The 14,041-nt window shown below is 50.5% G+C and overlaps 1 protein-coding gene across 1 annotated transcript in view; it reads right to left on the minus strand.

Moving 5' to 3' along the window:
- The window catches only part of SLC44A2 (solute carrier family 44 (choline transporter), member 2), a 14,706-nt gene continuing 665 nt past the window's right edge, over positions 1 to 14,041 (minus strand). The window contains exons 2-22 of the mRNA XM_010828500.1: positions 13,681 to 13,729; positions 10,516 to 10,589; positions 10,302 to 10,386; positions 9,671 to 9,755; positions 9,357 to 9,467; positions 9,209 to 9,269; positions 8,998 to 9,121; positions 8,781 to 8,864; positions 8,584 to 8,696; positions 5,955 to 6,086; positions 5,764 to 5,863; positions 5,586 to 5,678; positions 5,325 to 5,409; positions 4,454 to 4,716; positions 4,274 to 4,368; positions 3,635 to 3,738; positions 3,455 to 3,528; positions 3,295 to 3,365; positions 3,042 to 3,130; positions 1,565 to 1,649; positions 1 to 780 (exon numbers count right to left, since the gene is read on the minus strand). Coding sequence (XP_010826802.1) covers positions 674 to 780; positions 1,565 to 1,649; positions 3,042 to 3,130; positions 3,295 to 3,365; positions 3,455 to 3,528; positions 3,635 to 3,738; positions 4,274 to 4,368; positions 4,454 to 4,716; positions 5,325 to 5,409; positions 5,586 to 5,678; positions 5,764 to 5,863; positions 5,955 to 6,086; positions 8,584 to 8,696; positions 8,781 to 8,864; positions 8,998 to 9,121; positions 9,209 to 9,269; positions 9,357 to 9,467; positions 9,671 to 9,755; positions 10,302 to 10,386; positions 10,516 to 10,589; positions 13,681 to 13,729 — 2,084 coding nt within the window. The 3' untranslated portion in view covers positions 1 to 673. The remainder of the gene's footprint in view (positions 781 to 1,564; positions 1,650 to 3,041; positions 3,131 to 3,294; positions 3,366 to 3,454; positions 3,529 to 3,634; positions 3,739 to 4,273; positions 4,369 to 4,453; positions 4,717 to 5,324; positions 5,410 to 5,585; positions 5,679 to 5,763; positions 5,864 to 5,954; positions 6,087 to 8,583; positions 8,697 to 8,780; positions 8,865 to 8,997; positions 9,122 to 9,208; positions 9,270 to 9,356; positions 9,468 to 9,670; positions 9,756 to 10,301; positions 10,387 to 10,515; positions 10,590 to 13,680; positions 13,730 to 14,041) is intronic.

Raw genomic sequence — 14,041 nt, forward strand, 5'->3', positions numbered from 1 at the left:
TACCCCCAGCCTCCCTGCCCCCAAAACCTACCTCCCTCTTCTCCACCCCATCAACACCCCAGCTACTGCCTCCTTGGCCAGGAGACACCCCTACCTGGGCACACACAGCGACACCCGAGGAGGGGACATAAGAAAGCATTCTTTAGTGGCCCCATCTCAGCCGTGAAGACAGAGAAAAAGCTAACAGACCCTTTAATGCGTGTCCAGGTTTAAAAATAAAGAAATGCCTGCAGTGGCCAGTAGCCAGTTGTTCAGCCTGGAGAAAGGGTTCTGGCATCCTGGCCAGAGCAGACGCAGGTTACAATGGCCTTGTTGCAGCCACCGCTGTTGCAGACACAAATACTGTCCTGTTGTAAGAGGGGGCAGGAACCGCAGGGCAGCCCACAGAGGCCCCTCACATGTTGGATATTAAGAAGCCCCACCTGGCTTCTCATCCCGGCTGGTGGGGGGCAAAGTAGTGAGGCAGGGAGGTGCCCAGAAAACTCCGACTGGCCCTTGGCATAAGAAGGTGATGCCCTAAATCCTGCAGGTTCCCTGGTGGTAACTGGATGATGGGTGGGGCAGGAAGGGGGCGGCAGTGATAGGACTTCAGGTCAGCCCGATGGGCTGGGGGTTCTGACCCAGCTGCCCAGCACCCATTGCGAAACTTCCAGGGAGGGTGGGGGCGGGGCCTCTAGGCCTCCGCCTGCCTCTTGTTGGTCTTGTTCAAGATCTTCTTGAGGGTGAGAGACATGAAGTAAGGCCTCTCGGGTGTCCCATCGTTCCTCTCCAGGTCCTCCACTGTGGAGAGAGGCCCCAGAGCAGGAGGCATGAGGGGAGCCCACGGGCAGGGGCACCGGGGGATTGGGTGGGTGGGTGGGGAGTGGGGTGGGCCAGAGAGAAGCCTCAGAGGGTTAGGAAGCAAGAGGCGCTGGGACTGGAGCAGGGTGGGAATGGGGGACGCACACACACACTGATCCCCACTCCCAGGCCCAAAAGCCCCGCATGCACCTGCCCTGATCTACAAGCCAGCCTCCCTCTCTACTCCTCGACTTCCGCCCGCTTCCCCTCCTCCGCACTCCCCTTCAACAGGATGTCTCTCAGCTCGGGCGACATGAAGTAGGGTCGCTCCTGAGAGCCGTCATTTCTTTCCAGGTCCTCACCTGGGCTCCCCCAGGAACCAGCAAGGGGGAAAACAGGGTGGTCAGGAAGGGAGGGGATGAGGGAGGTTCGGGGCAGGGGAGGTTTCAGGGAAGCCAGCAGGCATGGAGGAGAGGAAGAGAAAAGAAAAAACAAAAAACAAAAAATAGACGGAGAGACCAGAGTTAGTGGCAGCCACAGATGTCCCCCACAAAGCCAGAAACTCCAAAGCCGAGGGCCCAAAGGACAGTGTTCCAGCTGCAGCCTGACCAAAGGACAAGAGGATGGAGCAGCTCTGAACGCCGGGGAGAAGCTGGGGGGGTGTGGGTGGGAGGTGGGGCAACCTGGGGCCCTAGGGACAGCCAGGCTCTGGGGAGGCCGCGGGCACCAGGTGGGCAGATGGGAGTCAGGGCCCAGCAAGGGTCGGGGGTGAGGGGTTACTCACAGAAACAGAGGAAAAGTGTGTCCACACACATGCCATAGACACTGAAGAAGCCATGGGCGATCAGGTAGGAGCCAATGACCACCGTCTGGGCAAAGGACAGACAAGCTGTTTCCACCCTTCTGCCTAAGGCAACCTCTACCCACCACCTCATCCCTTCCCAGCTAGCAGCATGCCATTTCCCTGCTGATAAGCCAGCCCCTCATTTAAAGCCTTTGGTTGCATTTTTTAGGGAATAATAGGTTTTTCCAGTATTCTTTTTTCTTTTTAATTTTTTTGGCTGCACTACAAGGGGTGTGGGATCTTAGTTCCCAAGCAGGGATCGAACTCATGCCCCCTGAATTGGAAGCAGAGTCTTAACCTCTGGACCGCCAGGGAAGTCCCCAGTGCGTGACAGCTGTAATGCCCACATCCCTATTAGACTGTGTCTGTCCCATTTATATCCCCCAGCAACCTGGAAACTCAGAGGGCCTTGGTAGGTACTTGATAAACATTGATTGACTAAAGTGAGCAGATTAAATAACTTGCCCAGAGTCACTCAGACTAGCAAACAGAAATAAAAATCGAGGTCACTGGGCTCCAAGCCCTGCACTCAGATACTGTACTGCTCTTAGGGTGATGACCTAAACCCCCAGCCACGGCCCCATCCTCTGCCTGCCCGATCTGCACCTCCTCATCCCTTCACTCCCTCCACACCAACCACACTCATTTGCTCACTGTCCCTGGCATAGACCTGCCTCAGGTGTTTGTCCCCTCTGCCACAATATTGACTGCATCTCTTTCAGATCTTAGACATGACATCACTTCCACAGGGAAGCCCTCTAGACTCCCACACCTGCCCACATCCTCCACTGCAAGCTCTAACACTTGGTTCCCTGTAATTCTTCTTCTGGAACGTACAACTTTGCAAGCATACATCTAATTTGCATCATCATGGGCATGTGGAATATGTGGGATCTTACTTCCCTGAGCAGAGATCGAACCTATGCCTCCTGCATTGGCAGCATGGAGTCTTAACCCCCGGACCACCAGGGAGCTGCCATGTCTATTTACTCCTAAACTGTAAGGCCTTTGAAGGGAAGCCGTCCCAGGTCATGCCTGAACATGGTTGTGCTAAGTCGCTTCAGTCGTGTCTGACTCTTTTTGTGACCCTATGGACTATAGCCCACCAGACTCCTCTGTCCATGGGATTCTCCAGGCAAGAAGACTGGAGTGGGTTGCCATACCCTCCTCCAGGGTATCTTCCTGACTCAGGGATCAAAACTGCATCTCCTTTAACTCCTGCACTACAGGCGGATTCTTAACCACTGAGTCACCAGGGAGGCCCCGGAACATGGTTGGTACTTAATAAACGTTTGTGGCCTGAGTTAATCAACCATTCCCCACCTCTGCTTCCATTCACATCTGTCCAGTCAGAGGAGCCCAGGCGAGTCCCGACATCTCCTTTCCCCAACCCCTGCCCACTCCCAAAGGTTCATACCACTACAGGGACCCAGTAATAATTGAGGGATGGTGCTGTGTCCTGCACGATCCTGATTCGGTGAGTGAAGAAGAAGAAAGCCAGGATCCCTGGAGAGCAGAAGGAAATGGAGATGGTTGAGGGTTCTAGATAAAGGAAATGCTTCCCCCACCACCAAGAAGACCCCAGAGAAGACAGTTATCGTAGAAGACATGGGGGCCGATAGCAGCTCACAAATGGCCTCCAACAGTCTCCGAAGCCAGACAGCACTCACCCACGCTACCGACTATCAGAAGTTTGCCCAACAGGAAGAGGAAGTCGGTGACTTTATCCAGGACAGCCACCCTACAGGGCACAGTAAGAAGCAGACATGAATGCTGGCTCAGGGCCTGGGGGAGGAGGGAGGTGGCCAGAGAAGGGTGTTTTTCCCTGACCTGATGATGTTTCTCATGAGCAGGAAGAAGGCGTTTCTGGCTGAGGTGCAGAAGTTGGTGCCGTAGATGGCAATCTGGAGGGGGGTGGGAGCGATTGATCAGCCCCACCGGGCCAGGGAATAAGGGCTCCTCCAGCTAGAAGCAGCTAGTGGGTTAGTTCCTGGTCCCAGGCCTACTCACCATGATGTAGGCGTTTCTGTTGAGGAATTTGATGAATTTCTCCAGACACCAAAAGCAGCATTTGAGACAGCTCATGAGGAACTTTGCAAACTTGTTCTCTGCCGCTGGTAGATGAGAGAGATGCAGAGGTGAGAGGAAACCCCACTCGGCCTGGTAGGAGCCCCTACTTCCTTGTTTCACACACTTGGCAGAGTCCAGGACTCTTAGAGCCTCCTTCTCGAATAGACAAGGAAAGGGAGACTTGATTCAGAACCCTCGGGGTCCTGCCCCGCACGCTGGTAGGAACCAACAGTGACTCTCAGCCCAGTCCCCCAAAACAGGCATTCAGCCCCGCCTCGAAGATAGGAGTAAGTGGCAGCCCACTCGGCTACCCTGGTCCTGCCTCCCAGGCAGAAGCCAATCCTTGAGACCTACTTGGCTCCACCCCAATATACAACCAATCCCAGCCTGACCGTCTCTTCTGGAACCAATGGCGGCCCCGCCTCTTATTCCCGCCCCTTCAAAGGAAAGAACTCCTTTCAATGGGCTCTTCCAGCCATTCCAGCAATTTAGCCCCACCTCCCTCCAAGAATCAATCCCAATCTACTCCCTTAGCCCCGCCCCCCCATGGGAATCACGTCAACCACCCGTGGGCCATACCTTTCAAGCGCTGATCCAAGTACTCCAGTATCACTCGGATGACCTGCACGATGGCCAGAAGGAGGGAGCCAAAGGCCAGGGAGCCTGTGTGATACCTTTGAGCCGAGGGGGTGGTCAGTGGCCGGGCCAGGCCTCTTCCACTCCATCTTACCGCCACCCCCAGCCCACCTGGGTCCCCACCTGAGCGCCCGGCCAAAGGCAGAGAAGAGCGGGAAGGCAGGCAAATCATCCGGCTTGTTCATGGCCCAGTAGTAGGAGGCAAACGCCCCGGCTAGTGTGACCTGGCCCAGTGCCAGCACGAAGTTGGCCAGCCAGAAGAACATGAAGACGTTGAAGATCTGCAGGCCCAACAGGGCCCGGTGGTAGGTCGATTCACCACCATAGAAGGCGAACTGGCAGTGGGCTCCAGGACACAGGCGGGATTCATTGGAGGAGGGGAAGGTCTGTGGGAGGGATGCAGAGCCTGGTCATATCATAGGGCCTTGTGGTTCAGAGTGGGCTCTGGGCATCAGGTCCAGGTCAGGTGGACCATGGGGTGGGACAGGAGTCATGAGGAACTAAGTCAAGGAACTAGGAGTTTACAAGAAGGGCTTGCAAAAGCGGTTCTAAAAGCAAGATCAGAGATCATTGTCTCAATGGGCATCAGGGAGGCAGGATAAACTATCATGAGGATCAATGGAGTGGTCATGTAGACAGATCACAAGTGGCAGAGATCACTATGAAGACCACAGAGGGCAGGTGAGGGGCTTGTGAAAAGCAAGGACAGGGTTCTGGAAGCAAGAACTGGCCACCATTGGGTGAAGAGAGGGCTGCAGTAGCAGGAGACAAAGTCAAGGGTGGGGGGAAGGTGAGTGGATCAGCACTTAGGGAGTAGGGGGGAGTGGGGGCCAGGCTGGATCTCCTCTCCCCACCCCATGCCCCCTGCATCTGGCACAGGACATACAGCAGGCGTCAAATGTTTGCTCCAATGGTCCCCAAGTGGGAACAAGAGATTTCAGATCATCTGTGGGCTATCAGAGAAACAGCCATCCCTCTATTTGGGGACACTCACCTCGGGGTTGCAGGTTTTCCCAGCAACTGGGCAGCTGGTCTCATTGAAGATCTTATAGACAGCTTCGTTGGAAGTGGACAGGAAGCTAGAAGCTTGTTAAGGAATCTAAGTTCAGGGCTTAGGGACCACAGGGGCGCATAGAAAAAGAATCCATTCCCACACCAGGTTCTGGCCTTGCCCCCAGGCTGCGGGTCATCTCCAGGCAAATTGGGCACTTTTAGCCATCCCTGGGGTCAGAAACCAGGATCTGATGGTGGATACATAGCAGTGCTAGCCCAGTAGGCGATGCAAAGGCACAGCAGGAAGAAGGTGACCAGTGGGTACAGCAAGGAGCACATCACGTATCCCACAGCCCTGGAAAGAGCAGAGGCACAGACATCAAAGCCCGAGCAGCCCCCACGACTGCCCCAGCCTGACCCTCTGGCACCCCAGCACCCACCTGCTGGCTTCTTTGATGAGTGCGATGGCAATGAGAATTCTCTTCCGTAGAAAAATGAGCAGCAAGATGATAATAACCTCAACGATGCTCAGAATGATCACTGTGGGGGGCAGAGGGTGAATTCAAGTCTGCCACCTGCCTGGGCTCCCCACTCCCTCCCAGGCCTCACCAAGTGGGGAGCTGGTACTCACTGAAGGCCACCCAGGTCTGCCGCAAGTGCAGGTACACTCGGAAGTCCGTCTGGAAGCCAAGGTCCACCAGGGAGACGTCAGAGCCAGCCTCACCACGCAGCCGAGCATACTCCATGTAGCAATGCAGTATTCCTGCTCAGGGGAACCACTGTGCTCACTGACCTCAGCCCAACCACCGCTCCCCCAGCGCTGTAAAGCAGGTACAATCATATCCATTTAACAGAAAACAAAAACCAAGGCTGAGAGGGCGCTGCTGTTGCCTCAGGGCCTTTGCACTGGCTGTTCCTGCTGCCTGGTTCAGTCTCTCCCCAACTGGATCCCTTACATCGTCTAGTCTCTGCTCTAAAGTCACCTTCTCATGCAACCTTCTAGGATCCCTTCCCCCCTTTAGAATAATACCCTCTTACACTCCAAATTCTTATCCCCCTTCACTGTTTTGACATCCCAGAGGTTATCTGGTTTGTTTCTTGTCCATCTTGCCCATACCCCCCTGGAATATAAACTCCACAAGAGTAAGATTTGTCCTGGTGTATTCATTGCTGTAAGCCCAGGACCTAGAAGACTGCCCAGGACATAGTCATTCAATACAAGATGGATGAATGAATGAGTGAGCAGGTATCAGGGTTGTGTGACCTGAGGCTTTCCTGACCCCTCTGCATGCTCAGTTGCTTCAGTCATGTCCGATTCTTTGAGACCCTAGGGACTGGAGCCCATGGGATTCTCCAGGCAAGAATACTGGAGTAGGTTGCCATTTCCTCCTCCAACCTGACCCCTCTGTAACAATGATTCACAGGTGGGGAGGGAGGACATGGGTGCTAACATCCAGTGGGGCAGCATTAGGGATTTTCAGCATTCTCTTTAGCTCTCTGTAGAAGAAATTTATAAAGTACAGATAACATACAAAAAGCTAGTCACCGGGGATTTCCCTGGTGGTCCAATAGTTAAGACTCCAAGCTCCCAATACAGGGGGATCAGGTTCAGTTCCTTGTCAGGAAACTAGGTCCCATATGCCACAACTAAGCGTTTGCATATCACAACGAAAACATCCCTTGGGCCCCAACTAAGACCCAGCACAGCCAAGGGTAGTAACAAGATGGTAATGCTGGTGATTTAGTCGCTAAGTCACGTCCAACTCTTGCAACCTCATGGATTGTAACCCATCAGGCTCCTCCGTCCATGGGATTTCCCAGACAAGAATGCTGGAATGGGTAGGTAGCCATTTCCTTCTCCAGGGGATCTTTCCAACCCAGGGATCAAACTCAAGTCTCCTGCATTGCAGGCAGTCTCCTGCATTGCAGGTGGATACTTTACTGTGGAGTCACCAAGTAACAAAGGCAATAAAACTAACTATTTAAAAAACAAAACCAAAAATGCTAACCACCTAAACTGCCAGCACCTAGCTAGAAACCACTAGTGACATGAATATTTTGGGAATTCCCTGACAGCCCAGTGGTTAGGACTTTGAGCTTCCACTTCAGGGGCCATGGGTTTGATCTCTGGTTGGGGAACTAAGATCCTGCATGCTGCGCAGTGTGGCCAAAAAAAAAAAAAGAATTATTTTAATGTCTGTGTCCCCAGTTTAGGTTGCGCATCTGGCAAAGTTTAAATGAATAAACAGAACATGAAGCACTGTGTTCAGAGTCACAGGGCCCTTCCCCATCTCATTTACACCCTATCTTCTCATCAAGTCTCTGAACCGGTAAATACTAATTATTCCCATTTTATGGAGAAGGACATTGAGGCATGGGGAGGCTGAGTCACTTGCCCAAGGTCATAGAGCAAGGAACTGGAAGAGGCTGTATTCAGACCCTGGGCTCTCTGGTGCCAGAGCATGTGGCCTTAACCACTGTGCTAGATGGTCTACTTGACGATGACTTTGCTGTCAACAAAATACAGATCCAGCCCTGTTTGGGAACATTATGATCTAACCCATCGCACACAAATGAGCATGGAAGTTGTTTCCAAGTGTCTGCTCTCATAAACAATGTCGAGATGAACATCTTCACAAATATTCCCAGTGAAAGACATAGAGAATGTCTGATGGCTCAGGAGAATTTTTTTTTTTTTGGTCCTGCGTTGCAGCCTTCAGAATCTTAGTTCTGTGATCAGGGATCAAACCCAGGGCCTAGCAGTGAAAGCGCAAGTCCTAGCCACTGGACTACCAGGGAATTTCCTTAAGAGACGATTCTGGGTTTTTTTGGCTGTGGGATATGTGGGATCTTGGGCTTCCCAAGTGGCACTAGTGGTAAAGAACCCGCCTGCCAATGCAGGAGACATAAGAGACACGGGTTCGATCCCTGGGTTGGGAAGATCCCTTGAAGGAGGGCACGGCAACCCACTCTAGTATTCTTGCCTGGAGAATCCCATGGACAGAGGAGCCTGGCGGGCTATGGTCCATAGGGTCACAAAGAGTCAGACACGACAGAAGTGACTTAGCACTGCATGTGCGATCTTAGTTCCCCGACCAGGGATTGAACCCACGCCCCCTGCATTGGATGCATGAAGTCTTAAGCACTGAACCGCCAGGGAAGTCCCAAGAGAAGATTCTTGATGGGTCAATGACAGCTCCAAGGGCACAGGAACTTTGCAGACAGTGGGGAGGGGAGGATACAGGGAGGGAGAGACTTACCGTAGCCTAGGACCAGGATCACCATGACGATCATCACCCAGACCATAATGCCAGCCAAGAATCGGAGCAGGATGATGAACAGGAGGCTCAGCACCATGGCAATAATCAGGCCTCTGAGAGATAAAACGGGGACATAAGTGGATCCTGATCCCCTCACCAATCTCAGATAGGGTAGCTTACCTTCCCTCTCAACTTACATGATAATCCAGTACCAGGAGACTGTGTAATCTTCAAATATCCTCATGGCCAGCTGCCGAGCCTCCAGGATTCCACTGGCCTTCCTGGGGGAGGGCAGACAAGGCTTAGGTAGGATCCCAATCCATGACTGGGCCAGCCCCAGCGGATGCCCTGTTCCCTACCCAACCCCACCCCCCAGGAAAGCACAGCGCTGGGGTGGTGGGTCGAGGTCCTCACTTGGCGCCTTCCACCAGCTCCGTGATGTTTTTCCGAGAGCCAAGCCCATCCTCGTACGTTGTCTCGTTGCCCACCATGAGGATCCCCTTGTGGGCATGGACAGCCGGGAAACATCGCTGGGCAACTATACGGAGTTGGAGATGGGACCAGTCAGGTGGAGCCCCTGAAACCCCCTCAGGCCCCTCCAGAGCCCATGGGATCCCAGACTCACAGGGTTTGCTGGGAATGAGGACAGCGGGGCAGTCTCCATCTCGAAGGACTTCAGCCACACCCTGCCAAGAGACAGCACGTGGTCGATCCTGAGGGCCAGTACTCTGGACCTGCCTTTGCCCAGGCTCCCTGGACAGTTATCCACTTACCTTGTTTTTCTGGAAGCCAGGTAAACAGTACTGCTTGTAGTACTCAAAGTCCTCAGATGCATGAGCATTCAGGTAGGTGAGGTAACGGCTGGGACATTTCTCCACACAAATCTTGGGAGGGGTAGGAGGCAGGGGTTGGGTGGGGTCAGAACAGACACCTGATCCCCTCTTAGGACAGAGGTCCCACCCTCCTCCCCCTTATTCATTGAGGGGAGAAAGAGGGCTGGGAGAGAAGCTACTACTAGAGGAGGAAAAAGGACCTGATTGATGTAAGCAGGGGGCGGGGACAGGAAACAGGAGGAGAGGGAAGTTACCTGGGGGGTGGGACACTGGAATTCCAGCAGGACCAGGGGGCTAGCACACTTCACGATGTTGAAATAAAACAGGAAGGGTTTGTTCCTGGGGTTGGGGAAGGGAGACGGAAACTGTCAAGACTTCTCCATCAGCCTATATGGAATTTCTTAATGAAAATAGAAATAACAACCATAATAACCACAGCAGCAACTTCATGCCAGGTGCCGTTTAAGCACTGGACATGCACTGGCTCATTTAACCATCAGAAGAGTCCCATGAGAGTGGGAATGTCAGCATCCCCATTGCAGAGATGAGGCCCAGAGAGTCTGAGACACTTGCTGTAGGTCACACAGCCAGGGAGTGGCACAGCTCATTTTGAGCTTGCCCATTTGCCTCACCTGACATCAGATCTAGGACTGTCTCTTCTCTGTCTCTCCCCTAATATATGGGCCACCAGAGGATAAGACTCTGAATGTCTCATTTAGAGCCCTGTCCCCAGGGCCTAGAACAGAGGCTGGGGATGGTAAGAGTTTTATAAATACTTGTTGACTGGACTAGTGGATTGATGGAGGTGAGGGAAGCCTAGAACCTTCTCCCCAGTACTGAGGAAGCTCCCTCCAGACCCAGTAGGCCCCAAGGAGCCACACTCACTCATTCTTCGTGCCCTTCTGCCCGCAGAATTGGCCTCGGCTGTCAGTGGGGTAGATCACCTTTCGAGGGTCTCCATGGGTCCAAGCTGTGGAGGGATCCAGGAATGTTGAGGTGATGGGACTCCACCACCAGCTCCCCTTTTGCCCTTCTGCCCCAGACGCTGTGGGCTGCCCACACACCCAGGAACCGCCACCCCATCCCCTCCTTCGCTTACCTATGATGCCTACAGCTACATAACCCACAATAGCCAGGAAGAGGAAGACACAGCAAATGATATCTGTGCAGCCTCTGTGGAGGAAGAGACCGTATCAGTGTGGGAGTACTGGTGCCCTGGATATCATGGACCCAACCTGCCTTGTGCATGCGTCCATGCTCAGCCATCAGTCGTGTCCGACCCTTTGGTACCCCGTGGGCTGTAGCCCGCCAGGCTCCTCTGTCCATGGGATTTGTCAGGCAAAAACACTGGAATAGTTTGCCATTTCTTCCTCCAGGGGATCTTCCCAACCCAGGGATTGAATCCAAGTCTCCTGCATTGGCAGGCGGATTCTTTACCTCTCAGCCACCTGGGAAGCCCTGTCCTGCCTTGTAAATGTACCACATCCAGGTGTTATTTGGACACACGTTCCTGAGTGGTACCAATGCTGTATATTTTAACTATTAATGCCTTTCATTGCAGCACTATTGACAATAGCCAAGATATGGAAGCAACCTAAGTGCCCATCCATAGCTGAGTGGATAAAGGTGTGGTATATGTGTATACAATGGAATATTACTCATGTGTGTGTGTCTGTGTGTGCATGCACTCAGTTGCTCAGTCGTGTCCAACACGTGGCGACCCCATGGACTGTAGCCCGCAAGGCTCCTCTGCCCGTGGAATTCTCCAGGCAAGAATACTGGAGAGGATTGCCATTCCCTTCTCTAGGGGGTCTTCCCAACCCAGGGATTGAACCCACATCTCCTACATTGTAGGTGGATACTTTCTCTCTTTTTTAAAATTTTATCTTTTTTTTTATATCTGTAATTTTTGTATGTGCATTCTTTACTGCTGAGCCACCCGGTAGCCCTGGGATATTACTCAGCCCTCCATGAAGAATGAAATCTTGCCATTTGCACAACATGCAACAGACCTGGAGGATATTCTGCTAAGTGAAATAGGTCAGACAGAGAAAAACAAATAATGTATGCTTTCACTTATATGTAAAATCTACAAAACAAAACAAATAAACAAACAAAACAAAACAGAAACAAACTCACAGATGCAGAGCACAAACTGGCAGTTGTCAAGAGTGGAGGTAGGTGGGGGAATGGACAAAACAGGTAAAGGGGATTAAAAGTTACAAACTTCTGAAGAGGTACAAACTTCCAACTACAAAATAAGTAAGTCATGGGAATGTAATACACATAGGGAATGCAGTCAAAAACATTCTAATAACACTGTATGGTAATGGATGGTAACTGGTCTTATTGCAGTGATCATTTCATAACATATAAAAAAAACTGAATTACTACATTGTCCACCTGAAACTAATATAATATTGTCTATTAATTATAACTCAATTTTAAAAAGCAAAAAATAAAAAATAATTTTAATACCTAATGCTACACTATCCTCAATGCAGGTTGCAGCATTGTTTAGCTCTCTTTTGATTAAGTGCCGATTTCACTACATCCTTACCAGCATTATGGATTAATGTTTTTTAAAATTTAAGCTATTTTGTGGTGATCATTTTGCAATGTACAGAAATACTGAATCACTATATTATGCACCCAGAATTAATTAAGTGATGTAGGTCAGTTATACTTCAAAAACAAAGAAACTAATTCATAGAAAGAGAGACCAGACATGTGGTTACCAGAGGTAGGGTTTGGGAAGTGGAAGGGGGTATTGGATGAAGGTATTCAAAAGGTACAAGCTTCCATTTGTAAGATAAATAAGTACTAGTGATATAATGTACAACACGGTAAATATAATGTTGCATGATAAATTATGAAAATTGTTAAGAGAGTAGACCTTAAATTATTTTTTAATATCATAAGATTAAATATGAATAGGATAAAATGTAAACCATACAGGGATATACTTAATTAAGAACTACCTCCCACATAATCCTCCTCTCCATGAGAAACCTCTGTTAATGATTTCTTGTGAGTTTTTTATTTACTGGTACAAATGTTTTCCAAAACAAGTTTTTTTGGTTAACCCAGGTATGATTATGCTACACCCACAGTTTGTGTCTTGCTTTTTTCACTATTATATGGAGAGGGATCCATGTGAGGACTCAGAAGGGCTCTTGTACATTTTAGCAGCTGTGTAATAAAATAACCTAAGGATGCACTGTAATGTATCTAACTAGTTCCCAGACGTGCAACTCAGATTGTTGGTTTTTGCCCATCTAGGCAAGGTTTGTGGAGAAGGAAATGGCAACTCACTCCAGGATTCTTACCTGGAGAATCCCATGGACACAAAAGCCTGGTGAGACCCAGTCCACGGGATCGCAAAAGTCAGACACTACTAAGCGACTAACATACACAGGTAAGGTTTGGGCTTCCCTGGTAGCTCAGCTGGTAAAGAATCTGCCTGCAATTCAGAAGACCTGGGTTTGATCCCTAGATTCTAAAGATCCCCTGGAGGAGGGCGTGGCAACCCACTCCAGTCTTCTAGCCTGGAGAATCCCCATGGATAGAGGAGCCTGGCGGGCTACACTCCATGGGGTGGAAAAGAGTCAGACACGACTGAGCGACTAAGCACAGCACAGCACAGGCAAGGTTTACTGAGAGAAATTTTTTCACATAATCCTAATTTCTGGAACGAAGAGCGGTACATTTTTTTTAAATGTCATATTTCCTAATTCCCTCCAAAAAAGACTGTATCAATTAGTTTCACAGCAGAATGTGTGTCAATCTTTTTTTTAATTGAAGTAACATTGCTTTATAACATTATGTAATTTTCATGTGTGCAGTATTGTATTCCTACTTGTGTATACGCTAGTGTGTCTTTTTTTTTTTTAAGTGTGTCTATTTTTAACCTCTGCTAACCTCTGAGGGGGAAACTCTATTTGGTTCCTGTTTTACATTACATTCCTTTACTTTCCAGTGAGTTTGAGCATTTCTCCATAACTCCACTGTCTATAGTATTTCCGGTTCTATTAAATGATCTGTTCCAGTCTTTTGCCTAAATTGAAAAAAAAAATGCATTTGTAAAGACTCTCTATAGGTGAAGAAAATTCCTTTATCATTCTTTTACCACTCTTTTATCTCTAAGTTGCAAATATGTATAACCAGTTTGTTGGAGAACAGATGTGGGTGTGGGTGTAAAGAAACAGGGGTGGAAGCAATGTTAGCTGACACCCCTCCCCTCCCAGGAACCCAGACCCCTTACCTGTTGTAAATGGGTCCTCTGAAGGCGGGGTCATACTTCTGCGGTGTTCCTGAAAATCAGAAAGATTGAACCGGGTGGTCCAAGATGAAGCTGGCAGACCACCCTTCCCCAAGATGTCCCCAGGGATGTCTCTAGCCACAGAAGAGTAAGATTCAGAGATAACTGTGGATTTTCCGTGAACTGCCCCATTTATCACCCGGCGACCACTCATTGGAAGGACTGGGAGCGGGGCTAAAAAAGGGGCTGCCCGGGAGTCCGGTGGAAGGGGGAGGACCCAAAAATGGGATCTGGAGAAGGAGGCAACGAGGCCAGACCTCTGGGATGCGGGAGTTTTGGAGGGACCTCCGGGTGGGCCTAGGGG

Source organism: Bison bison, unplaced genomic scaffold (genome assembly GCF_000754665.1).
Source record: "Bison bison bison isolate TAMUID 2011002044 unplaced genomic scaffold, Bison_UMD1.0 scf7180017864492, whole genome shotgun sequence".
In the NCBI taxonomy this organism is placed as follows: domain Eukaryota; kingdom Metazoa; phylum Chordata; class Mammalia; order Artiodactyla; family Bovidae; genus Bison; species Bison bison.